The sequence below is a fragment of the Rattus rattus genome, chromosome 14, assembly GCF_011064425.1.
Source record: "Rattus rattus isolate New Zealand chromosome 14, Rrattus_CSIRO_v1, whole genome shotgun sequence".
Lineage (NCBI taxonomy): Eukaryota > Metazoa > Chordata > Mammalia > Rodentia > Muridae > Rattus > Rattus rattus.
Window position 1 is genome coordinate 8,030,595 of NC_046167.1, and position 27,702 is coordinate 8,058,296.

The 27,702-nt window shown below is 38.1% G+C and overlaps 1 protein-coding gene across 1 annotated transcript in view; it reads right to left on the minus strand.

Moving 5' to 3' along the window:
- The window catches only part of Malrd1 (MAM and LDL receptor class A domain containing 1), a 684,120-nt gene that overhangs the window by 469,174 nt on the left and 187,244 nt on the right, over positions 1 to 27,702 (minus strand). The window contains exon 17 of the mRNA XM_032884682.1: positions 24,219 to 24,631. Coding sequence (XP_032740573.1) covers positions 24,219 to 24,631 — 413 coding nt within the window. The remainder of the gene's footprint in view (positions 1 to 24,218; positions 24,632 to 27,702) is intronic.

Below are 27,702 nucleotides of genomic sequence, written 5' to 3' on the forward strand. Positions count from 1 at the left end.
TTAGGCTACAATACCCAGCAAAACTATAAATCAGCATGGATGGAGAAACTAAAATATTCCAGGACAAGACCAAATTCAAACAATATCTATTTATCAGTCCTGCACTAAACAGGATTCGAGAAAGAAAACTTCAACACAAGGACAGTACCTAAACCAAAAACAAAACAAGGTATGAATTATCTCACAACAAGGCAAAAAGAGAGAATCACATACACATAATTCCAGCTACAAGAACGAAAGTCACAGGAACTAACAATCATCTGTCTTTAACGTCTCTCAATATTAATGGACTCAATTCTCCTATAAAAAGACATAAACTAACAGACTGGATACACAAATAGGATCCAGCATTTTGCTGCATACAAGAAACACACCTTAATAACAGACAGGCACTACCTCAAGTAAAATGCTGGAAAAAGTTCTTCTAGAAAATCATCCCAAGAAAGAAGTTGAAGTTGCCATCCTAAGATCCAATAAAATAGAATTTTTAAAAAGTTATCAAGCAAGATGAGCAAGGACACTTCATATTCATCGAAGGAAAAAAATCCACCAAGAGAAAGTCCCAATTCTGAACATCTATGCCCCAAATGCAAAGGCACCCACATTCATAAAAAAACTTTACTAAAGCTCAAAACACACATTGAACCCCAGACAATAATAATGGGAGACTTCAACATCCCACTCTTATTAATAGTTCAATGAAAGAGAAACTAAACAGAGACACAGTGAAACTAATAGAGGCTATGAAACAAATGGACTTAACAGATATCCACAGAATATTTCACCCTTAAACAAAAGTTACTGATGTTCTTACAGACAGAAGCCTAGCATGGCTGCACTCTGAGAAACCCAACAAGCAACTGAAAGAGACAGATACTAGCACCCAACCAATGGACAGGATCAGGGGAATCCTGTGGGTGAATTGGGAAAAGATGGAGGAAACAGAGGAGGAGAGTGGTCTCATAGAAAGAGCAGCAGTCTCAACTAACCTGGACCCCAGAGTTCATTCAGACACTGAGCCACCAACCAGGCAGCATATACCAGCTTATATGAGGCCACAGGCATGTATACAGCAGAGGACTGTATGGTCTGCCCTCAGTGAGAGAAGATGCACCCAACACTTGAAAGACTTGAGACTCCAGGGAGTCTAGAGACCTGGTGGGGTGGGGTTGATGTGTGGGAACATCTTGGAGATGGGGAAGGGGGAAAGATGGTGTGGTTTGGGCAGTGGCTGGGGGGCAGAGTGGAATGGGGATGAAGTCTGGAGTGTAAAAATAATTAAACAATAGGAAATGAGAATAAGAAATAATAATAAATAAAGAATAAGAAATTAAAAAAGAAATCAACAGTAAAGTGTACTAAACATTTCATACCTTGGAAAGTCTTTGTAATGAAATCTATATTTGATATTTTAATTTAAAATTAAAAGAATATTAATAGTAAAATTGGTAAAGTTTTATTATGGTAAGGGTCATTTATTTCTTAAAATTTTTTTTTGTTTTATTTAGTCTTCGTGTTTTTCAAGATATAGCAGCCATGCTAAGAGACAGAGAATCAGTTCTGCAGATAAAAGTCACCTAAGAGGTTGTCTAGTCCCAGGTGGTCAGCCCTAAACATGTGTTTACAAGTAACACTTAAAGGACTTAGTAGGGTGTATACACATATACACATATAAAATATATGTAAAATAAATAAAAGAGAGGAGGTCAAAACGTTGAAATGAAGTCTGGAAAGGTAAACGTAGAAGTTGGAAGCAGAGGGAGGCATGTGAATGCTGTAAATACAGTACTTGTGTAAGAAATTCTCAAGAATCCATTTAATTTTTACAAAGGTGTAGCATCTCGCATGTGTGTCCTTCCTTATGCAATTTTTGACTTCTTTGAAAAAATAAGCAAACAAACAAACAAACAAAACCATTGTTCTCTATGTCATTTCAGAAAGTACTTTTTGAACCTTAAGGCCAGAAACTGGAGCCATTTAAACTGCTTATGAAAATTAAGTTTACATAACAATTGCTCAACGTTTGGCCCAAACATGTTTATAAAATTTCACCAAACAAGGTGGCAGGTCTTCAGATTGAAACCATTTGTATAACAGAACGGCTGATGCTTGTATTAATCTATATCAAATTTAAAAAACAAGACTAAAAGAAAAGGTGTCAAACTTTTCAAATATTCTGACAAGTAAATGCTCTTATAAGTCGTGAAAGCAAAGACCTCATCTAGATCTCCCCCCGCTGCAGGACATGAAGCTCGGCAGGGCAGTCCTTTGCTCTGGATCTACTGACTCAACTCTACAAACCTCACCTGATAGAAGATAAGCCTGACTTCATTTTAGCTCTGTCAACTGGTATCCAGTCAGCCTAAAACTGAACCTTAACTCAGTAATGTTTTTAGAGCACATGGTTATAAACCCCAGATCAATCACACTTGGATCTCCCCCCTCACACCCATGCATTCCCCAGTGCAAAGTGATAGAGTCTCATTCCATGTTTGCTGTGACTGCCTCCCAGATGTACTTTTGTTGGTGTGCCAGGAAACAGAAATTTCTCTAGAAACTGACTATAAAACAAAAATGTAAGCTTACATATCGTAAATGAGAAGCAATTGTAAAGTGTATTCAAATATTTATTAGACTATAGCTATTGCAAAAGGAAATCATTTGAGCAAATTTGGAGCAGAATATAATTTATTATAAGATATGGTAAAGGGAGTGTGAAATGTTTTAGGCACTAGTAACCATGAGCTAATGTGCACATGTGTCTACCCAGCAGAAAGGATGAAGCCAGAGAGTATTCTCTTTCACGCAGAACTAGACCCAAATAAAAACCTATTAGGAAAAAGTTTTGATTAAGATTGTAATGCATTAGGGTTTGTTGTAATTTAGCTATTTCTCATTCAGTACGTTTAAGTCGATATCTTTTAAAATGCTACTTAAAGGCAGAAAATAGGCTTCCTAATGCTATTTAAGAGATATGGTTGAATGAACTGTCACATTTCCATTCCTTCCCATGGAATATGAAATGAGGATTCACATACTAACTGTGACACATAATTTAGAGACTGTTTTATCTAATAGATCCCTAACATTTTACCACCAGAATTACCACGGTCTTTCTTTTTAAAAAAAATCAAGTATTAAGGCACCCCCTTAGAATTTCAAATATGAAACACATAAAGATTGACAATTGTGTAGTTATTAAGACTCTATGAATTGGGAAAATTCTTCACTGTGAATTAAAAACAAATCTTTTGGTTAAAAGTACAAGGCAAATAGAGAGTCTCTTAGTCAGGGTTTCTATTCCTGCACAAACATCATAACCAAGAAGCAAGTTGGGAAGGAAATGGTTTATTCAGCTTACATTTCCACATTGCTGTTTATTACCAAAGAAAATCAGAACAGGAACTGACATAGGGCAAGAACTTGGAGGCTGGCGCTGATGCAGAGCCCAAGGAGGGGTGCTGCTTACTAGACTGCTTCCCCTGGCTTGCTCAGCTTGCTTTCATGTAGAACCCAGGACTAACAGCCCAGGGATGGCACAACCCACAGTGGACCATCCCACCCTTGATCACTAATTGAGAAACTACCTTACAGCTGGATCTCACGGAGGCATTTCCTCAAGGGAGGCTCCTTTTTCTGTGATAACTACAGCTTGTATCACAATGACACACAAAACCAGGCAGTATGGCATGTATAAAATCCTCTACCAGGCTGCTAAGATAATGGTGCATACATTTGTGTATGTTCTCACAGAAGACCTAAGATGTAATTGGTGCTGCCTGAAAGACAGCTAACATGAGAGAGAAAACAAATGCCTTTTAAACTTCTATTGTAATCATTCATCTCTGATGTATGGAGAAAATATATTATGCACTAATGTGTGATTAACTTTATTGCTACAAAGAAAATTTTAGTTGCCATTGTTCTAGATCTTTGGCATGTAGTAATCTGTTACAAGCATCCATATGGTAAGTTTACATAATTTCATAATTCCCTAGGATTTTAGCTATTCTGTTTCTTCTAGTTTCAGTATACCTGTGCTATAGATGGACATAATGCTTCATCTCACTCTGAACTCTCAATAATAATAATAATAATAATAATAATAATAATAATTCTTCCTCTTCTTCTTCCTCTTCCTCCCCCTCCCCCTCCTCTCCCTCCCCCTCCTCCGCCTCTTCCTCTTCTTCTTCTTCTTCTTTGAATATTTTTATTTACATTTTACCACCCACCCATTCCTGCCTCCCTGCCATGACATTTCCTTATACTGGGGGCCCAGCCTTGGTAGGACCAAGGACTTTTTAAGAAGCCTAAAACTCCAGTATGGAATCTCAAGTTGAAACAAAATTAGACAATCTGGAAACCTTAATATACCATTTATTTAAAGCTCCATCACACCCCTAGAATTTAAAAGGCATACTATTATAATATGCAAATTCATTGACAGAAATCATGCATTACCATAAGTGAACTTAGGTACCATGCTCAGAACTTCTTCCCTGATATTCTCAGAACACTGTCCCTCTGGAGGAGACAAAACACTGTCAATTGTCAGGAAGAGCTACACAAATGTCCTTTGGTGTATATGATAAATTGGTTCTAATACCCTATTCTTTTCTTCAGACACCAAAATTATACAGTGGAACAGGTCTCTAATATAAAGTGGCATTATTTTACAGGTATATGTACTTCTACATACTTAAAATCATCTCTAGATTATTCGCAATATGCTATACAATGGGAAAATGTACATAACTTGAAGGTGGCATTGTTTTGAGGACAAATACAAGAAAGATTACTCTGTTCAATAACGATTACCCCTCCCTGCTACCCAAAATATGTTCTGTATTTGGTTTAATCTGCATGCCCAGAAGTGGCAAGTATGATACCTGTACTTAGTTTTAACTGAAACCCAAGACTGAGATATAATAAGGAAATTAAACACAACATGACTGCTCTACATCGCAGTTAGCAGAGGAACACAGTAACAGCTAAATGCATAAGCTACCCTGTCACCAAGTATTTGTAGCTTGGTTTGGGAGAAACATGTTACTATGTGTACTTCCTCTCTAGCGTACTCAAGCACCCATAGCTATTTCTTCTTCTTTTTTTTAAGTGCCTGGAACTCTATTGTATGTGAATTACAATAAAACCACAACTTAACGTCCAACCAAATCCTTAAGTAAATTTTACATAAAATTATATACAGGAAAAGATATAAGCAATTTAAGGAAGAAGCCAATGGAAGGCAAAGGCAATAATGCATGTCTAGCAACAGCACAGTGCAATGAGTTGACTGTAATACCACTAAGCACAGCATAAGGCCATGCTTGCTGCTGTAAGTAGCAGTTCCCTAGGCAGTTTTACAGAGGAAAAGGACAGGTCATACAGCTGAGTGATAGGTTTGTTTGGGTAATTTGGAGGGTAAAGCACTCATTTGTATTAATTCACAAGGAGCCTAAAATATACATGGGCCTTAACTGTTAAAGCCTCACTTTCAGATTCTTCAGCTTCTCCTTCATCCACATGCTATGGCCATTTTTCAATCTAGTCTACCGATTCATTTTTTTGGGGGGATATTTTATTTAGCATGTGTTATGTTATATTTATTTTTTTATTTTTTTTATTAACTTGAGTATTTCTTATTTACATTTCGAGTGTTATTCCCTTTCCCGGTTTACGAGCCAACATCCCCCTAACCTCTCCCCCTCCCCCTCCTCCCCCCATTGCCGCTCTCCCCCCAACAATCACGTTCACTGGGGGTTCAGTCTTAGCAGAACCGAGGGCTTCCCCTTACACTGGTGATCTTACTAGGATATTCAATGCTACCTATGAGCTCAGAGTCCAGGGTCAGTCCATGTATAGTCTTTAGGTAGTGGCTTAGTCCCTGGAAGCTCTGGTTGCTTGGCGTTGTTGTTCATATGGGGTCTCGAGCCCCTTCAAGCTTTCCAGTTCTTTCTCTGATTCCTTCAACGGGGGTCCTATTCTCAGTTCAGTGGTTTGCTGCTGGCCTTCGCCTCTGTGTTTGCTGTATTCTGGCTGTGTCTCTCAGGAGATCTACATCCAGTTCCTGTCGGCCTGCACTTCTTTGCTTCATCCATCTTATCTAGTTTGGTGGCTGTATATGTATGGGCCACATGTGGGGCAGGCTCTGAATGGGTGTTCCTTCTGTCTCTGTTTTAATCTTTGCCTCTCTATTCCCTGCCAAGGGTATTCTTATTCCCCCTTTTAAAGAAAGAGTGAAGCATTCACATTTTGATCGTCCGTCTTGAGTTTCGTGAGTTCTAGGCATCTAGGGTAATTCAAGCATTTGGGCTAATAGCCACTTATCAATGAGTGCATACCATGCGTGTTTTTCTGTGATTGGGTTACCTCACTCAGGATGATATTTTCCAGTTCCCTCCATTTGCCTATGAATTTCATAAAGTCATTGTTTTTGATAGCTGAGTAGTATTCCATTGTGTAGATGTACCACATTTTCTGTATCCATTCCTCTGTTGAAGGGCATCTGGTTCTTTCCAGCTTCTGGCTATTATAAATAAGGCTGCTATGAACATAGTGGAGTATGTGTCTTTTTTATATGTTGGAGCATCTTTTGGGTATATGCCCAAGAGAGGTATAGCTGGATCCTCAGGCAGTTCAATGTCCAATTTTCTGAGGAACCTCCAGACTGATTTCCAGAATGGTTGTACCAGTCTGCAATCCCACCAATAATGGAGGAGTGTTCCTCTTTCTCCACATCCTCGGCAGCATTTGCTATCACCTGAGTTTTTGATTTTAGCCATTCTCACTGGTGTCAGGTGAAATCTCAGGGTTGTTTTGATTTGCATTTCCCTTATGACTAAGATGTTGAACATTTCTTTAGGTGTTTCTCAGCCATTCGGCATTCCTCAGCTGTGAATTCTTTGTTTAGCTCTGAACCTCATTTTTTAATAGGGTTATTTGTCTCCCTGCGGTCTAACTTCTTGAGTTCTTTGTGTATTTTGGATATAAGCCCTCTATCTGTTGTAGGATTGGTAAAGATCTTTCCCCAATCTGTTGGTTGCCGTTTTGTCCTAACCACAGTGTCCTTTGCCTTACAGAAGCTTTGCAGTTTTATTAGATCCCATTTGTCGATTCTTGATCTTAGAGCATAAGCCATTGGTGTTTTGTTCAGGAAATTTTTCCCAGTGCCCATGTGTTCAGATGCTGCCTAGTTTTTTTCTTCTATTAGTTTGAGTGTATCTGGTTTGATGTGGAGGTCCTTGATCCACTTGGACTTAAGCTTTGTACAGGGTGATAAGCATGGATCGATCTGCATTCTTCTACATGTTGACCTCCAGTTGAACCAGCACCATTTGCTGAAAATGTTATCTTTTTTCCATTTGATGGTTTTGGCTCCTTTGTCAAAAATCAAGTGACCATAGGTGTGTGGGTTCATTTCTGGGTCTTCAATTCTGTTCCATTGGTCTATCTGTCTGTCTCTGTACCAATACCTTGCAGTTTTTATCACTATTACTCTGTAATACTGCTTGAGTTCAGGGATAGTGATTCCCCCTGAAGTCCTTTTATTGTTGAGGATAGTTTTAGCTATCCTGGGTTTTTTGTTATTCCAGATGAATTTGCAAATTGTTCTGTCTAACTCTTTGAAGAATTGGTTGGTATTTTGATGGGGTTTGCATTGAATCTGTAGATCACTTTTGGTAAAATGGTCATTTTTACTATATTAATCCTGCCAATCCATGAGCATGGGAGATCTTTCCATCTTCTGAGGTACTGATTCATTTTTAAAGTTATGGTTTTAACCATCCCAGGAAACTAACCCCATCTCCCAGTGTGCTGTAGTAGACCAAATTTTGTTTGTGTTATATAATCCTAAAACTAGATGGTTAAAAACACCTTCCTTACATGTTTTCCTTTAAACCTTCACTTAATCATCAGAATGTTCTGTCAACAACTTAAGAGGGAAAAAACTGGAGATTATTTTATCTATTTGTACGGACCTTTAAACAAATCTGGACAAATCTTAATGCTTAGAAGTGCTTACAAGTTCCAGTCACATTGCTAACCGATAGCTCTGTGAAGCCAGGAGCAGAGGAATAACTACACCAAATCACCTGGAAGACAAATTTTCCAAGGGCAGCAGCAACAGTGGGAAAATTCTGCTTCCACTGTGAAAGAAAATAACTATCTTGTGGCATCTATGTTGGTTGTTTGTAAAGAGTTAGCATCAGAAGAGGTAGAAATCATGCATAGGAAACTTTTTGAGGACAAAGTAGTACTTAATTTTATTAAAAATTTTGTTAGTTCCTGACTACTTCTACATTCTAGATACTTCCCATATGACCTCCTTTATCTCCATCCCAGACCTAATTCACTTTCTTCTCCCTACCCCTCCCTCTATTGTATTTACGTACAATAAAATACATATAAAACATATCTCAACACCATTGAATATAAATAACAATTTCACAGAAAATGTTAGAACGCAGATCCCTGCCTCCATCTAAAAAAAAAAAAAAAAAAAAGTTGAAAATATATTCTATATAAATGCAATGAATCAGAGAATAACCATGAATCAGTGAATAATAATGGTCTCATTATTATTTGATACTTCAAACTGAAGCAACCCGAATTCAGATTTCTCCTTATTCTCATGACCATAACTACATTATGCTATTCATCATACTAATACAGAATCAAATCATTTTAAACAGAAATGGCAAAGTGTTCAAGAAAAGAAAGCACTAGATAAAAGTTTTAGGAGGGTTAAAAAGTGGCTACAGGAAGCATTTTTCTATTTTTAGGAAACTAAGATTAGGAACCAAATTTCATAGACCTGGGCGTGTCTGTCCTATTTCACTGAAATTTATCTGAATGCTGACTTATGGGTTTTGATTCTACCAAATACAGCAAAAGCTCTCTGAAATTATTCTATATCTTTCATTTTTCTTTCTTTTTTTGATTTACTTGTTTTTATTTTTTTGTGCATTCTCTGTACCGGTGTCAGATTGCCTAGAATTGGAGGTAGACAGTTATGAGCTGCCATGTGGGTACTGGACACTGACACTACATCCACAGGAAGAGCAGTCTGGCTCTTTGCTGAGCCACCTCTCCAGCCAAAATTCCCTACTTTTAACAACAACCATAATCTATCTGCTAACAGTCGACTGATACTTCAGGTAAAACACTTACATGTATAACAACATTTGAATTGACTCGTGTCTGGATGACAAAGCTACTTTGCCATGAATAAAGAGACACATACATGCATGTAACTTTGCCATAGTTTCTGACAAAGAAGATTTTATTTCTAAGGCAGGCAATATAGGTTAGTAATTAAGAATTCAAACAAGTGTCATAGGAAAATTCTCCATGAAGTTCTGTGATTCATTGGTTTCAATTTAGTAATTTGACTTTACATTGGAGGCAGTTGTAAAAACAGTGTTTACTGTGTCCCATGTTCCTCATAGGCCTTCTCCGAAGTGTTGAGATGTTACATAATGGCTCTACCCAGCAGCCGACCAAAACAGATGCAGAGATCCACAGCCAAGCATTAGACAGAGCATTTTGTCAGAGTCAAGGGAAGGACTGAGGAACCCTGAGGGGATAGGAACTCCACAGAAAGACCAATAAAGTCACCTAACATGGACCTTTGGAGGTTACCAGAAACTGAACCACCAACCAAAGTGCATATAAGGCCTGGACCTAGGCACCTTGCAGACATATAACAGATATGAAGCTTGGTCTTCATGTGCATCCCGCAAGTCTTACCCTGACTCTGTTGCCTGCCTGTAGGTCCTGTTTCCCTAACTGGGCTCCACTGTCTAGACTTCAGCAAAGGCCTGGCCCCACCCATAATGAGTTAAGCCTTCCCCATCAATCACTAGTTAAGAAAATGCACTAACCTAGACCCATGGAGGCTCACAGAAACTGAGCAACCAACCAAAGAGCACACATAGGCTAGACCTAGTCACACCCCCACTACATATATAGTAGAAGCGAAGCTTTGTCTTCATTTTGGGTCCCCCAACAACTGGAGGAGGGCCACTTACCCTGACTCTGTTGCCCTGCTATGGATCCTGTTCCCCTAAGTCGTCTGCCTTGTCTGGCCTCTGTGGAAGATGATGTGCCTAGTCTTACAAAGTAGTTTAGTACCCAGGAGGAAGAAGGGGCAGGGCAGTGGGTTATGGTTCAAAAGCAAGGCAATGGCCATGCAAATATGGGAACTAGAGTTTGCATATCCAACTCTCCCTTAAGAGCTGGCCAGACAGGGTGTCCTTCCTTCTAGAACTTGGGAGACAAAAACAACGATTCACCAGAGCAAGCTAGCAAGTTAGACAATGCTAATTGTCTAACTGTGGGTTCAAATGAGAGGCTACCTCAATATATAAGATGCAAAGTGATAAGAAAGACATCTGACATCAACCTGTGTCTTATACACATGCACATGAATTCATACATGCTCACGTGCGTACACAAATACACACATGCACGCACGCATGCTCACATGCACGCATGCACACACACTACCCTTAAACAGTGGTGCACAGACGTGAACATGCATACACAATATAAACATAGTCAAACAGTTGCTGTGAAAAAATAAGGACCAGAAGACATATCCAAAAGAGAAAACAACAACAATCCAACTAGGGACAAAAACAATGTAAGCTAAAAAGTAGTTGAACTAAAAATAAATGTCTCTAGTCCCAACTCTAAGATGGTCCTTAAGAGCTGCCCTAATGTGAAGAAGAATCCCCATTTTTAAACCCTGCATTCTTTAAATATTGACTGCCCTTAAAGGGCTCCAGCATTCATCAACAGGTTAGAATCTTTTCAGATGGAAAATAGACAAGATTTCCCTCAGAGGGTTCTAGTATAATATCAGGAAATGTTCATGAACCCTGAAAGACCAATCAGGAGCTGATCTGATGCAATCACACAAGGGTCTTTATTCACAAGCTGGAGCTTGGGCTTAACTCACCACCGACCACAGAACAGTATGGTGAAGAAAAGCCCTGAACACTCACTGGGACCAAGTTTTATGGGACATGAGAAGCAAAGGGTAAAGGGTGAGTGTTACCAGCTTGGCAAGCATCTAATTGAGAGAGAGGCTACTGTGGTCTTTAACATAATTGATTGGTGCTGGGAGCCAAACCATTAACTTAACTTCTGCTTTCCTCCTGATTGGTGGTTGTTAGGCAGGGGTGGGATTGTAACCTGGAGGTGCAGATTTGTTGCAGAAATAACCTAGAGACTGGTGCTAGATGCAGGTCTTGTTGGGAGTACCCTGGAAACTGGTGCTAGACATTGGATTTGGGGGATGGGGTAACCTGGAAACACAGGTCTTGTCAGGGGGTAACCTAGAAACTGGTACTAGGTACTGGACTGTTAGTTTACTTTAGTTCAAACTTAGGTCAGTTTCTCCAAGGTGGAATCTGAACCCGCAAAATTTGGTCTCTTACTAGCAGTGTAAGGATGTATCAGGAAACCAATAAAAACAAACATAAAGGTTGGATAGGGGAAGTTTGGATAAGATGTAGTGATAGAACACATTGGTGACCACAGGGAAACACATCTTATTGTTTGACTAGATTTTTCTGTCATATAAAAACCATAGAATGGCGATGATCTTTGATGAGGGAGAATAAAACCTCATGTGGCAGACAACTGCCAAATCACTGATTAAATTTACCAGCATCATTTGCAAACCAGGCTAGAGACACAATAAAATTGAGTGAGCATACAGCCATAATTTAAGGAGAGGTCATCTGGAAGAACCATAGGAAAGGTCACACAGGGAAACCGGGCAAGCATGGAGACAGCTGCAATAGCTAAGGCCAAAATGACATTATTGAAATGAAATAATGAATAAATAAAGAAATAATAAAGAATAAAGAATTAATAAAGAAAATAATGTTATTAAATGTGTGTTGTGTAAGCAAATTTTAAGATAATTTTATCTATCCATTATACATATTTTGGTACTAACTTCTCAAGACATTAAAGAAAAATGTACACAATGATATAATTGTTGACCTTCCACAAAATTATATCTTTACTAGAACACTTTCTCTTCCCTTTATTTTATACTCTTTGATATCTTGTGATACAGCTGGAAGAAGTTAGAAATACATGCCAATATGGCAATCATACATGACAATAGAAAACTACATTCCTTTTCATTTATTTACTGCACACATGCTTTATTTTGTTTAAAAACAAAACATGTTTCAACAACACTATCAAGGGACTGTTACCAGCCTCACTACAAACACTTAAAATTTGTCGAATATACATGCACTCATTCCCTAGGCAACTGTGCCTAAACTTTTTTGTGTTTTTTAAACAACAACAAAATGACTGCCTGTATACACACTGCTGTGTTGTGACTGTCAGAGATAAAAACTCTTTTAATTAGGGACTGCAGCACTTAGAACCACAGGAACATCTTAAGAGAATGCGAACTAGAATCCATCGGGAACATTCTAATTGTTAGTTACAGTTTCTATTGCTATGATAAAACTACCAAGATCAAAAGTAATTTAGAGAGAAATGGGTTTAATTCATCTTACAGTTCTGGGCAACAGTAGATCAATGCATCAATCAAGAAAATGCACCTACTCACTTGCCCACAAGCAAGTCTGGTTGGGACATTTTCTCAGTTGAGGTTCTTTCTCCCAAAATGACTGTAGCCTGTGTCTAGCTTGGTGATAACAGTAGACAATCCATCCACTAATCTTTCCATCAGCCCTCCACGAAGCACAATTCTACTGTTAAAACAAATGCTAATCCATGTATGTCATTAGCAAAGAACTTTCCATCATGTGTCCTTTCACATGCTTGCTTTTAGCAGAATGTCCTATCTCTTGTGTCTGCTTCAGCAAAATGTTCCTTCTCCAGTCTGTCTTAGCTTTTCACCTCTGTCCACTTTAAAGAAACGTTCCTTCACATGTTTGCCCCAGCAAAATACCACCCAAAATAACTGACTCTCCAAAGAACTTTTAAGTTTCACTTCAAGGAAGACTGGAACTCCTTTCACAAAATGGAAGTGTTCAATTTAATGTTGTAATAAACAACAAAATATTTTATGTTTGTGCATATTTTGGTGTATTTGTTTTGTTTTGAGACAGTCCCTAAACCTTACTTAGTAAACATCTCAAATATCCTAGAAATTATCACTGTTGGTGTGGATCTCAGTCTGTTTTCTGCTGACCAAACAAAAAAATCACCATGCATTCTATAGATCAGAGACGTATGCAACACTTCTGGAAGCTGTGAAATCCCAGGTCTAGTTATTTGAATATGGTTTGAATGTTGACCACTTTACAAAAGCCAATTAGTTTTCCTCACAGCAAGTGTTAGTTGCCTATAGTTCTCAACTGAAAAAGAAATGAGCTTGCCTTCTTTCTGTGTCACCACGATGGGGCATCAGATCATGATAATGCATGTTACTTGTGTAGAGCCTGCACAGCAGCCTGAGCACAAATATCATACCTCATCATATGTGTGAAAGGAATAAAAAATAGACACATTTTAAAAGTCTATCCATTCCCAGGATAACTAACCCACTCCTTTGATTAGAATATCAATCCCTTTAATGGAGACCTTAACTTAGTCATCTCCCATTGTTCCAACCTTTTAATATCATGACTGTGATTAAGTTTTTTCATGAGGTTTGAATGGGGCTATTTAAGCCAGATTAATATCTATATAAACTTGTCTTAGACAGAAACCAACTCAGATACTGTGACAAAAATCATCCTATCAAATATTCCGAGTAATTATCAGCTGTAGGTGTGCCACAGGATAATCCAATGGCTAAGTAGTTAAGAGTTATGCAGGTTGGTCCCTTCAAAAAAATCTTAAATATCCCTCTATCTTCCTTCTCTGTTCTCAGTATTCCTGGAGAATGATTCAGGGCTACATAGTCATCTCTCACCTTAACTACAGCATTAGATTCGCTCATATTATTTATCTCCACCTCGTGTTGACAGAAGGTTTTGCATCATATCATATATAATGTATCTCTGAAACAACTACAATACAGGCCCAATAATTCCATGTTCAAACTAAAGACTTCAAGATGAGAATAATAAAAGAGCACATTTCAAAAACAAATGACATAGTAAAGAAAGATGGAATGTGATTTTAGGAAAGGAAAAATATTCTTTAAAAGTATTGAATTCCATTCCAAGAAATTCATCTTGTAACATTCATAATCCAATTTCAGCTTTCCAAAATTTGACAATGTTTGCCTTGAAACGTTTTAGACATCAGTCCCTAAAGTCATTCCACATGCAACTTGTAAGAGGAGAAACAATATGGTCAGTACCAAATAATTAAATTGTTTACCATAGACATAGACATTCTAAAGAAGGCATTAGAAAACAGTATTCTGTAATTTTTTATTCTGTATAAGTAAAGGAATATTTTACTAAAATCTGTTTTAATAGAAATAGAATTATGTTCCCCTTCCTTTACTCACTCTAGCCCCACCCAGCTACCCTCCTTTGAATCTCTCCTATGAACTCTCTACTCTCTCCTGACAGCCTCTACTCGATTATTATTAATATACACATATGCATACATAGACAACACACACACACACAACACACACACACATGCATGCAGGCATGCATGCATGCCCTCATGAGTTGCTGAGTCTGTTTTTGTTGTTTGTAAATATATCCTTTCAGAGCAGTATGAGACAACTAATAATAGGTTCATTCCTGAGAGAGACAAATCTCCATTTTCCCAGAAGTCAGTTCTTGCCAGTAGTTCTTCTCAGCTCACCACTCTTTTTATTGAAACCCAAATCTCCAATCTGACACTATGAGAGAAAAAGAACGCATCCTGTCCCTGATCTATAGTGAACCCGTATGTGCCATGAACAGCTCCGGCCTCAGAGTGTAGATTGGTATAGATCTCAGTGCTCTGACGGACAGCAACACAATAGTCACTGTCGGATGAGAAAAGGGCTGAGGACACAAATCAAGATAAAGCAATAATTTGACAAAGAATTTCAAAGAAACCCAGGACCCTGTCCTTAGTGAACACTATGTGACACATTGATTTCCGTTGAAGGTAAAAGCCAAATTCAAGTGTAACCAGAATCAGCAAGAGGATTTGGTTCAATGCATTACAGTGCTCTAAAAACGCAGAGAAAAGGCAAATCTGACACACTTTATCTGATGAAAATACTGTGGCTCCATAGAGACAAAGAATTCAGAATATATTTCACCACATTATTCACAGTGACAGGGCAGTGCACCCGAGAGCCACGGCCTTGCTTGTGCATCCAGAGAGCGAGTCAGTCTGATTAGGATTACTTGTATCAGATATGGGATTGCGTGTAGAATTTTCAATGAGATAATCCAGTCCTGATGACTTAACACACTTGACCACCTTTCTACAGCATGTTTAAATAGTACTTGTGGAGAAGTGACAAGTGGGACAGGGCCTTACAGACCCAGCATGTGTATACAAATCTCCAGAGAACAACTAAATCCCACAGGAGAGGTTTCAACACAACTGACAGCCAGCATTGCAGCCTCCCATTCCCAGAATCCACCAAGTCGTACCTCACTACCTCAGACGCAAGAGACATAGCTCACTTCATTCTCCTAACTGTAGTGAGAGATAAGGGCAAAGAGATTTGGCAAGATTCCTCAGGAGAAAGGACCGAAACACTGGAGGACATGGGAGAAGAAAAGAGAAGAGAGATGGGAAGAAAGGAGGAAGGAAGGAAGAGGGGATGGAAGGGAGGAGAGTGTGAGGGAAGGGTGAACAAAGAAGGGGAGGAAAGGGAACAAGGAAATTACAATACAATTTCATCAAGTTGAAAGTGACTCCTAAACTGACAAGATTTTAAAAACATCATAAAATGGACCTATTCATGTTCATACTTAGTATTATTATTTATCTTATAGGGGTTTTGTTTGTTTCTTTGTTTTTGCATACCAACTGGCAAATTATCAAAAAGTTATTTCTGATAGCTACAATATTTCTCTCCTCTGTCCCTTGTTATATAAATATTTGGGTACTTTCATGGATATATATTAATTTCAAAATTTGCTGTATAACTCCAATGAAGATAACTTTTAACAACATTTAGTAAATAGGTTCCATTTAGTTTCAAGGAAATGCTAAGAGGTTCAAGGGGATTAAAAGAATGGATTGAAGACACTGGACTAGTTTTCTGAACAATTACTGGCCCTTGCTATCTGTACTTTTGTTAGAACTACTTGCTTTATCCCAGGGCACCCTCAAACTTACGATGTTCCTGTCCTTGTCTCCTACGGGATGGTGTTCTCAGCCCATCTGGTTAACTGTTCATCCCTGACTGACTCCTCTCCTTCCCTGTACTGTTCTTTGAAAGCTTGAAATGTTGCCTAGGTGTTTGTGAGTGTGCATGTGCGAGTGTGTGTTTATAGAGATATTACAGAAGGCTGTGAAAACAGGTTGAATCTGGAGAACCTATGAGAAATTGAAGGTGTTAGCCCAAGACTGAGGGATCAGCACAGAGCCACACATCTTTGAGCGTGGTTAACTGAGGGTGCCTGTCAGAGAATTCCATCTAAAACCTCTCTATGAACATTCTAGCAACAATGTTATGCAAAGTGACAGTCAGTACTTACGTACATAATTTCAGGGAAAGTGGGATGAACATAACCTTTGTTAAATATGACTCTGCCTTACTTAAAACATAACTTAAGCATTTTTTACTTAGAAGTACTAAAAATGGCATACCATTTTATAGGCATGTGTCATGCATGAAATATCAAAATATTATTAATTAATTTAAATATTATTTATGTTTCACTGTAAAATCTATCTGAAAATATTTCTCTGTTATTAATAATGAAGTAGATTTCCAGATAGCAATAAAAGTCTTTCTAACCTATTCAGAAAATTATCTGCAGCCAAGGATGAGGCTATCGCAAAATCATGAGCTTACTTAACACATTATGAGACTTCTGCCCCTCTTTTGTAGCTGTGGTTCTCCAGCTTAAACTTGGTAGATAGAAGCATTACATGACAATGCCAAAAGGTTGGGGCACCTCTTCTTCAAAGGCCCATGTCCCTGTCCTGGGTATAGTTTGTGCATAATTACATTCTTCGTTGAAAGGAGAAGTTAGGAATAAAATGACCTGCCAGTAAAGATTTTCTATTGTCAAACAATCAATAAATTGGGATAAACGGGGATTTTGCAACACTTCTCAGTAAAAGTCATGCACACAGAATCCAACCAAGGACTTACTCCTACAGGGGAAGACAAAGGGGAGAGAGATCATAGTTTAACATAAGAAGGCACATTCTGCCTACAGGCAGGATGAAAAACTACACAAAGCAAAGATCCCAAACCTGGTGGTACTAGAACAAACATGGGCCAAGTCTTCTGTGAAAATGATTTTTAGACATCCTTCCTTCCTTCCTTCCTTCCTTCCTTCCTTCCTTCCTTCATTCCTTCATTCATTCCTTCCTTCCTTCCTTCCTCCTTCCTTCCTCCCTCCTTTCCTTCCTTATTACTTTCCTTCCTTCTTTCTTTCTTCCCTATCTGTGGAGTGTGGGGTGTGGGGTGTAGAAGCTAGAAAAGAGCATTATGCCCTAGAACTGGAATTACAAGTCATTGTGAGACACTTGGCATGGATACTACCAATCAAACTTTGATTATCTACAAGAACAAAGGGTACTTTTAAATGCCGAACTCAGATTAATTTTAAATTTAAATAAATTTAAAAATATAATGTTTTATGATTATGATGCAACATTTTTGGTGAGCCGGAAATATCATATAGTAAATGCAGGAAAAAGTTATTTTTCATTATGTACACGGACTTCAATGTGAATCTCGATGTGAACTGCTTGGTGTCATCTAAGGGATAGAGTGAGCAGTAGAGGATTTATGGCTAGAAATTTCCCATTCACAGTGTCAGTAGTATGCTGAGTATCTAAGTTAAAACATCCTTAGAAGTTAAACTTTAGGATACCTTTCAAAATAGCTGTGATAAAGTATCCCTTTTCTCTCATTTAATTCAACAGCCTCTGCAACTGAGTCTGTCTCAAATGTCTTTTGTATTGATATATGAATCCCTCAGGCCCTTCCCAAGAGATGCCACTTTACTGAATTGATTTTTCATGGAAATGTGCAGATGGTTCAGTACCAGGAGAAAGTAGGATGTTGCACCACAAAATCATGCTGGAAACTGTTGAGTCCTGAAAATTTCTGAATAACTTTTGTTTAATACAAAAAGACTCAGAGAGCACATTGGTTACAAAGAATTTAGAGCAGTAAGAGTCCCCTGAAGGGAAACAGCAAATCATTGCCACATGGTTAGCTCTTAAGCGTATCCACTAAGCCCCATTGAGAAGGACAGTGCTTGATTAGCAAATTCTCTGGCTATAGATTATTATGTTGGTTTGGTGGCAATGTTCTAGAAGAAACAAAAAATATAATAACATTAGCATAAGGAATGACATGTTTGTAAGGAATAACTGCATCACGCCTAGCCTGCATCAGGTAAAAAATAAAAACTGCTTCTGGGATAGGTACTGTCAAAACCTACAGTTCCTCCAATAAACCATTCCTTTTGCAGTCCTGTATGGGATTTAATAATTATTATAGAAAAATGTTAGTATATCATATTATTCTAAAATTGAATATGAAGTTCTACAACAACCAAATACATTCTACAATGTACTGAGATATTAAGTTACACTATATAAATACCAGTATTCTCTTGTGGTTTTATATATCATAGTTTATTATGATTCAGAAAATCTGAGAGTACTCTGCAAAGAAAGCAGTATGGAAATATGTACAGCTTTATACACGTCATTCACTTCTAAAGTCAAACTTTGGAATAAATGAGTCGTTTTTGGACAGCTCATGAATAAACATAGTTTTTCAGACAACCAGGATAGTGATGGGATCAGACAAAGTATAGTTTCCTACACTAATTACTGGATGTATGGTTTGAGTTGTTGTATAATGGGTAATGACATCAAATTGCTTGGAACAATGTTACATTTGCAATGGAGAGCTCTTTAGACTTTAATTTTCCTATATAATCTGTATTTGTTTAATCATATGGATAATGAGGACATGATATGTAACTGTGCTAAGATCATTGAGGAGGAGACCTAATGCTTAGCCTTCCTTCCTCAATACTTGTAAGACTTTAAAGATAGCAGCTTCATTTTCTTCAGTAAACTGAATGTGTGGGACACCTCCTTGTTTACAGATATTATAATCTATGACAAAGCTTCCATTGGAAAAGCATGGTCCTTGTCACATACAGATTGATGATGCAGATGAAGATCACTCTGACTTGTATAATTCACCATATCAATATTCTTTCTAGCGTTCTTTTATTGAAAAGAAATATTTTTCATATGCTACATTCTGATTATAGTTTCCCCTTGCCTAACACCGCTAGGATCATCCCCATCTCTCCTCCCATCTGAATTCACCCTTTTCTGTCTCTTCTTAGGAAGCAAACACATTTGTAAAAATAATAATAATAAAATTAAATAAGATAGTACAAGAGCAAAGGATGAAACAAACTAGAGAAATAAACACTTATAAAGAAATATTAATGCCAGTTAATCAGAGAAACCTAGAGTGCTTACCACACGGTAGGTTTAAATCTTTTTAGAATGAAAATTAAGAAGTATAAACATCCCAATGTTTCTTTTCTCTTAACTTATCCATCTGTCTGTCTGTCTGTCTGTCTGTCTATCTGTTGATCTATCTATTTATTTACAGTAAGTATCTGGACTTGAAAGCCTATGCTAGCAAGAGGACAACTTGCTTTCTGTAGTCACATCATTTTTTTCATTTTACTCTGCAGTTCCAGGGTAGAATTTGGGTAGAGAGGCTTAAGAGAAAAAACCCTGACTACCTGAAACACCTCACCAGCCCCCAGGATCTCTACTTTCCAAAGAATATTTACGTAATTGATATGAGAACAGTAATTTGATCTCAAGGAAAGAGGAAGGTATCTACTGCTAACTGTTTATAGGTTAACTAAAACTATCATTTTAATGTAAATCTTGATATAATCTAATATTACACTAACCTGCCAAAATCAAAACAGGTATGCTTTATGTAAAATTCACAGCCATTGAATGTAAAATACGAATGAAATAATAATACCCAAGTTTCAAAAAACAATTTTTAAATTTACTCTGTGTATGTCTGTGTGTGTATACACACCTGTGTTAGGTGTATGTCCGTGTATGTGTGGGCATTTCCAAGCCACAGCGCATATTCAGAGGCCAGAGGATGGCTTTTGTTTTTGTATGTCCATCTTGTTTGGGACAAGGACTCTTGTTCACCACTGCATGTGCCTAGCCCATATGCTGGCCCATATGTCTTTGGCCTGCCCCTGCTCTGATTTCAGCATAGGAGAACTGGGGGTGGTGTTTACTGCTGTGCCTGGCTTCTTGATAGTTTCTGTGAATCTGAACTCAGTCCTTCACATTTAGACAGTGAGCCGTTTCCATACTAAGCCATTTCCCCAGCTCTTTCAAAGTTATTGAAAAATATAACAAAAATCAGAATTACCAAATCATGTTCTTATAAAAAGCCATCCATTGTTGCTGATCTAAGAAATCAGTTTGGAAATTTAAAATTTCCAATAAATTATTTGAGTATGAGGTGATAAAACTCAAACTAATGTACAGAGTCCTAAGGCCCTGACTTTCTACCTACTAAATCTGGGCTCATCCCCCTGTCAATCAATCATTCAGTAAACAGTTACTGAAGATCTTAATTACAGAGACTGTACTAGGTTCTAGAGTGATGAAATTGCATTGTAAATTAAATCTCTATTAAAGGACTCCCCATCTGTAATATATAAAAATGCAATAACAACCCAATTTCAAAATATTGCAAAAGGCTATGAAATATATCCCAAACACATATTCGCTGGACAACTAATCTCATGAAACTGTGTTCAAGATAGATCATACCACAGCGCAGCCAGTTAAAACTGCAATTAGACGCTTCCATCAGCTTCAAAAGAGATAAATTTAAAAGACTAATAATGTAGTAGGCATTGGCTTAGACTTGAAATGCCCATTCATTGTTGATATGAATGAAAAATTTTGTACTTTAAACCAAGTAAAAGTATCCTAAAAAGATCAGTATAAGCCTCTCCAATGCAGACAATCAGCCGCTCACCTTTTGGTCATTCACCTGTGAAAATGCGTCATTGTTTATATGAACACATGTATAAAACTGTTCAAATCAGGGTTATTTATAACAGCCCATCCATATTGCAAGCAGCAAGTTAATGCATAAACTGTGGTTTATCCAAATGAGTTATTGATACATGCCGATAAATAAATAAATCTTAAAACAATTGTACTCGATGAGCCAGGTGAAAAAAAACATTTCATGCTCTCAAATTGTTTTTATGTAAACATGTAAGATTCACAGGAAACAGATGGTAGTTGTCAAATGCTGAGAGATGTCTAAAGGATTTTTCATGTAAGGGCCGGAGGCAATTTCTGAAATGTGGTAAATATTCATTGTCTTGATTGTGATATTGATTAAACTGTTCAATATGTATGGTTTTTAATAGCAAGTATGGAACAATGTCTCATACAAGAATTCAGTTGGAAATTTCACTTAATTTTCTGTAACAATTTGTAGAGTCGTTACTGGCTGTGCTACACAACTAACATGGACGGGCAAAGAAGAACTCCTCCACATACATTCCAGTCCTATCCTACTCATTTGATTTTAAGCGAATGATCCTACCATGTCTGTGAATTTTTCTTTTAAACAAATACTCCAGGAGAGGCTCTTATCTGCTGGGCAGTGAATGAATAATTCCCCTTATGCTCTTACAACTAACAGAAGCTTTCTGTTGTCGTTGTTGTTATTGTTGTTGTTGTTTCTCAGAACAGATACTATGAGTACCTGCTACACAATGGAAAAACATATCTTCTTGACTAAATTGGAGTCCACATTAGCTACCTTGACATGCGCATACAATATTCAAAATATTCAGTTACCATTTTCTGGGTGTGTTTCATTTAAGAGTATAAAAGGACATGTATTTAAAAGTTCTTTTATTAGGAGGCAGGCTTGTTAAGATCACAGAGAACACTTCTTATGTGACGTGTGATGGATTTCAAAACTCAGCCCTCAAGTTTGGATTCATGGCGAAGGGTGTTTTGATAAGTCCCAGGTTCACCTGGCTTGTGTAGCTGCCTCCCTATGAATTTGCTTTCATATGGAAACCAATTAGTGAGTAAACTTCACAAGAAGAGTTAATGACCTGAATAAGATTATGTTCTGAATTACAAATGACCTGACCATACAGTAAGAATGAATTATTTAATATAATCGACTGAATTGCTGCAAAGATATCACATTATCTGTGACAGATTAGATATCATGCTTTAAACTTATATGTCTCCAAAAAAATATCGCCAATACGCTATGCGCTCCTTACTGGCTTATTCAATGGCACCTGTGATTGCTAGGTGCTCTCAAAAGATGGCCTGGAACAGGAACAAGGCTTGTGTCTATAAAATGGGTAACATGATTTAGGCAATTAGATGGAGCTATTGCTTCCAATGTTGATAACTGAAAGAAATTTAGCACACAAAAGCAAACAAAACAAATCAAACAAAAGACAGAACAAAACAAAACACAACAAAAAACCCAGAACTTTGAGCTATGGATAACTATGTTTCTTACAATATTTTATGTACAGAAATCTTTAAAAAAAAAAAAAACAGGAGAAAACTATGCTTAAGGCCCTACATGCAACAAGCTTCAAGAAGTAATGGTTAAAAGAGAGATGCCGATCATTTATAAACCCTATCCAGTTTAAGTCCTGTCTCTGCTTTTTTTGACAGAGGGTAAATGACAACATCTCTGAAATTTTTTCCCTTATATCTATAGAACTGACAAAAAAGGGCGTCTCTGATTTAATCACATGAGGGAATCAATAAGAAAAGCAAATATAAAACATATACAATATTCTACAATATTGTAGACAATATATGTGCAGACAGTTCAAATATAAAATTAAAAACAGAACTGACCAACCAACCCCAAATAGTGTACCAGGAGTGAGGAGATGGGGAGGAAAACTTGGGTTCTTCACTAGAGAAGCTACCTATGTGTAATTCAATAAAACATGTACTCTATCTACTACAGTTTAGATTGGAGTTCTCTAGGACGCTTCATGTGGATTACCATGTTGGCCACAGGAAATCACATTCTAACCAACAGTGTAGAAGAGTTCCCTCTCCCCAAATCCTCTCCTTTGCTATTCATTTTCTTTGTGGCCCTTGATCATAGTGATACCACTGCTGGGCCAAGATGTCACAGGAAACAAATGAACTAAGACTGGTAAGCAAAGATCTGTAAGTCAGCATACCACAGGGGTACCTGCACGTCCATAGTTCCTGAGGTACAATTCACAGTAGCCAAATAATCGCATCAACTTAGCTGTCAATCAGTAGCTGCATGAACAAAAATCTGTGACGTATACAGACTTATGCAGCCATAAAAAGAGTGAACTGTGTCATTCACAGGATAATTGATGTAACTAGAATCAATTATATTAAGCAAAATAAGCTAGACTGAAAAGGTCAAAAAATGCATGCTTCCTCCTATACGTGGATTCCAGATTTTTCTATACCTAAGACAAACTAACTATGAAGAAGGAGAAAATACAGGGTACGAGGGGTGAATGTGGCAAAGTACTTGACATACATCAAACTGCCTTTATGAAGCTCAGAACTGCATGCGATATATGCACTCCAGTTAAAAATAAATGGAAATGAGAAAAAATGAAAAATATAGTCTGCCTGGATTTCAGCTGCTCACCTATAAAATGTTAAAATGTCAAATGATGTATTCAGAGCCATATACTTATGAGTTTGCAGTCTGCGGAATTCACAGCGTATGCCAAACTCTTCTTTTCTCTCGTGTTTTAATTTCAGTAGAGCAAACACTTAGCATTGGAGGGACCTGCGGCTGTTTTGAGTGTCAAGCGCTCATCTGAGGAGATGTTAAACATACATTACTCAGGTAGTCATGGAGCAAAGCAATTCAAAGAGCCTCCTCCTGTGAATGATGAATGTGTTTCAAAGTAACTTTGATCCAATGCCACCAGCTTTTAATTCAAGAAGACAGTGATATTTCACACTGCTTAGACATTAGGAAGCATTTTAAGTATATATTGTAAAACCCATTATCCTACCTGAAAGGGGTGCCTGCTGGTAATGCTGAGGTGTTTTCTTATCCATCTGTTGCCTTGATCCCCAAATATCTGCCACAGCAGCTGTCCCCTGGAATTGCTCCAGATTCTCTGGTAGACAGCCAGCCGATAAACGTGCTTTCCAGACATGTGATAGAACAGGCGGAAGCTGCAGCCATTTGCTTCAGTGGCGTTAAGGATGGGGCTAAGTAAAACCGCTTGGTCTTGGAAAGCCTGTGGCTCCGAGGTTTCTATGTAAAGGTAGTGTCCATTGGCTGTGCCCAGGGTATGCTCCTTCATCGGGCCTGTGTTCAGTGTTGAAGTAGGACCCTGGTATCTGGTCCAGTCGAAGTCATCCTCCGAACTTTGCTCCCAGTTACAAATTCCACTTTCGAAGTCACACTGTAGTTCCGGTGCTGTAAATGACATTAGACACCATCAAAGGAGTATGGGGGAAAAATTAAAGGCGTTAAGAACACACACTGATACACGCAAAGGAAAGCTGTGGCAGTTTTCAAATGTGACACAAAATACAGTTATGAGCAGAGTCATTTCTAGACACCGAATAGTATTTCCTGGAGAGAAGACATGCTCAGACCGTTATCTTCTAAAGATCCCTAGTGGGCTTTCGTCTTCCTTTCCGGTAACTTACCCCTGGGCTGGTGGTATAGCTTAGAGAGAGCACTTGTCTAGCATGCATGACAACCTAAATTTAACCCCAGCGCAACTATTTTATCACCTCAGGCAAAGGATCATGACTGAACACATTTTTGACTGGGGGTGCATTTAAACTTAGCTGAGTGTGCCAACCAGGCACGTGAAAACTATGAAACAAAACCACCACACTCAGAAGTCATATGTAAATTATTGCTTTAATTGGTCCAAATAGTTTGAAAGTCATGGACTGGGATTCTCACTTAGGCTTTTGGTGTGGGTACTTGTTTGCATATCATATATATATGACCCTGTTTTGTACACACATTGTGTATCAGGAGGGTACATGTGTATGGAGGCCAGAGATGGATGGTATCTCAGATATTATCAACCTCTGTATAATTATTGTGGTGTGGGGGGGGGCTGATTCCTCATGTGTATGCGGGAGACAGAAGAGCCCATCTGTATCTCTCTGTCATTTTTTTTTGCCTTGGTCTTTCTGACTGAACATGGAACCCTGTGGGTTTGTCATTGTAAGCTAGGCTGGCAGCCAACAAGCCCCAGCAACTCCCTTGCCTCTGACTCATTCCATTCTGGGGTTATTGGTATGCAGAGGTCATGCCAGCATCGGGATTGTTATATAGATTCTGAAATACAGGACCCCTGTTCTCATGCATGTGAAGCAAGCACTCACATCTGAGCCATCTCTTTGGCCCTCCATGATCCACTACACTGACTGTCCAAGGAGGTCAATCTCTGCCCCGCTACCTCATTCTCACCAGTGTGGTTCCAGAAGGCTTTCAATGTAGGCTCTGGGTTTGAACTCCCTTAGGTCTTCCGGCAAACACTTTCCCCTCTGAACCATTGCCCACTTCCTGTGTCTGGATTTTGTCTCCTAAGCTCCCTCAGTGACTCTAATAGAACTGAGAAGTGTTACTTTCTAATGATTCGAAGTACTTAAGAATCACCTGAGTGATTCATGGAAAAGTTGCTTGCATCAAAATGAAAAAATCTCAAACAAATGCTGGTCTATTAAGCAAAATTTACATGTTTCCAAGTACTTGAGTGTATTCTGATTTGGGATTCTCCAAATCTCACTCATAGAGGGTCCTTTCCATTTCTCTCCACCACAGTTCCAAAGCCTCCATACAGCAGCTATTAAATCACAATCCCCTAAGGATTTTCTCTGTAAAACCGCTCGGTACATTCTCACATTCCCATTAATCTAAACTTTAGTCTCAGCCCCAATTATAATGGTTTATAGTCCATCCTCATCAATATTTCCCCTTATCATACACCATTTCCTATATGTGCAAAACACTACTAATTTTGCCCACTGTTACACTGTAAACCTGTTGACACTTCACTGTGTCTCATCAACCCAGTTTCATTTCTTTTCCCACCGATACTTTGATTTTATTCTATTCTATTTCATTACTAATGTGTACTAATTCTACAACGTAATGCATCTCATGTTCCCAACCATCATTGTAATAAACTCTCATGATCTGAAATTAAGTCCTTAATAAACCCTTTTGACTATAAGTGACCCTTGCCATAGTATTTTATCACAGCGATAGAAAAGTAAAATATAGAAGTTGCTACTAGGAGTAGACTATTGGTGTGACAGACCTGATCATGTTTAGTTTTGGAGGAATGTGGAATATTTGGGGACTTTGCACATAGAAAGCACACTGTAAGCATAAATTAATGGGCCAACCTAATAGGAGCTTAGAAAACAATATAAAACTACAACTCAAGAGATTTCACGGGGGAAAGATATCAGCAACTGGGCTAAATCTTTCTTGTGATATTTGGTAAACAGTGGGTCTGATTGTTGCCCTTGTTCTAATACTGTCTGAGGCTTAATTGAAGAATTTGAAACAAATCTTGTCTGAGAAGATTTCAAGAAAGCCTACATTGACTCCATTTTGTGGTTAGTAATAATCAGGTTTCTACAGATCTCCAGTAAAAAGGAGGAAGCAAAACCAACAAATACAAAATGTACACTTTGAGAAGAAAAGAAGTACCAGGAAATGTAATGTTGGAGCCAAGGCTTTGCTGAAAAGACTTAATGAGGCCAGACTAGAAGGGAACAAAAGAAGTGGTTCCCTCAGCACAAGATTCTCGGCAGCAAAGCTTCTAATTCAGAAAAAGGAAAGTTAATATAACAAAGGAAATATTATGCAAATGTGATGCAGGAAAAGGATCAGGTTGAATCCCAAGCAGGCAGTCAAATTTGGCAGCACTGGCTATGTGGTTCTGACTTTATGAAATATACAGAAATAATGGATCATGGAATTTCCCTCTACAAATAATACCAGCCACTAAAACCAGGCATAGGGCAGGGGAGTTCCTAAACAGAAGCTTACAGAATGAGGTCCTAAAGGTGAAGCATGGATTGGGTTGAGACCTCAAGATATTACAGGTGTCATAGCAGAAGGATTTCAGCCCAGGGGAGCTGCAGACAATAGTGGATCTAGCCTAAGAGAGGGAAATGTGATGTATTCAGCAAAGGTGGAATTCAGAGCCATCTGAGGCCTTTGCCAACAGACATAGAACTATAGGAATCTGTTTGTCCTGCTGAGTTTCATTCTTGCTTAGATGAAATATATATCCATTATAGCTCCATTCCTCCCTTTGAGAATAGTAATGTATATTCCAGACCTTTGTATGTTAGAAGTGTGTAATTCACTTCATAATTGTGCAAGAGGTTGGTTATAACTAAAAAAGTGCTTTGAGCTGCAGAAGCGACTTTGAACTTTTAAATGATATTGTGTCCATGGGACATTTGAAGTTGGATTGAATGTACTTTATGTTATGCTATGGCCCC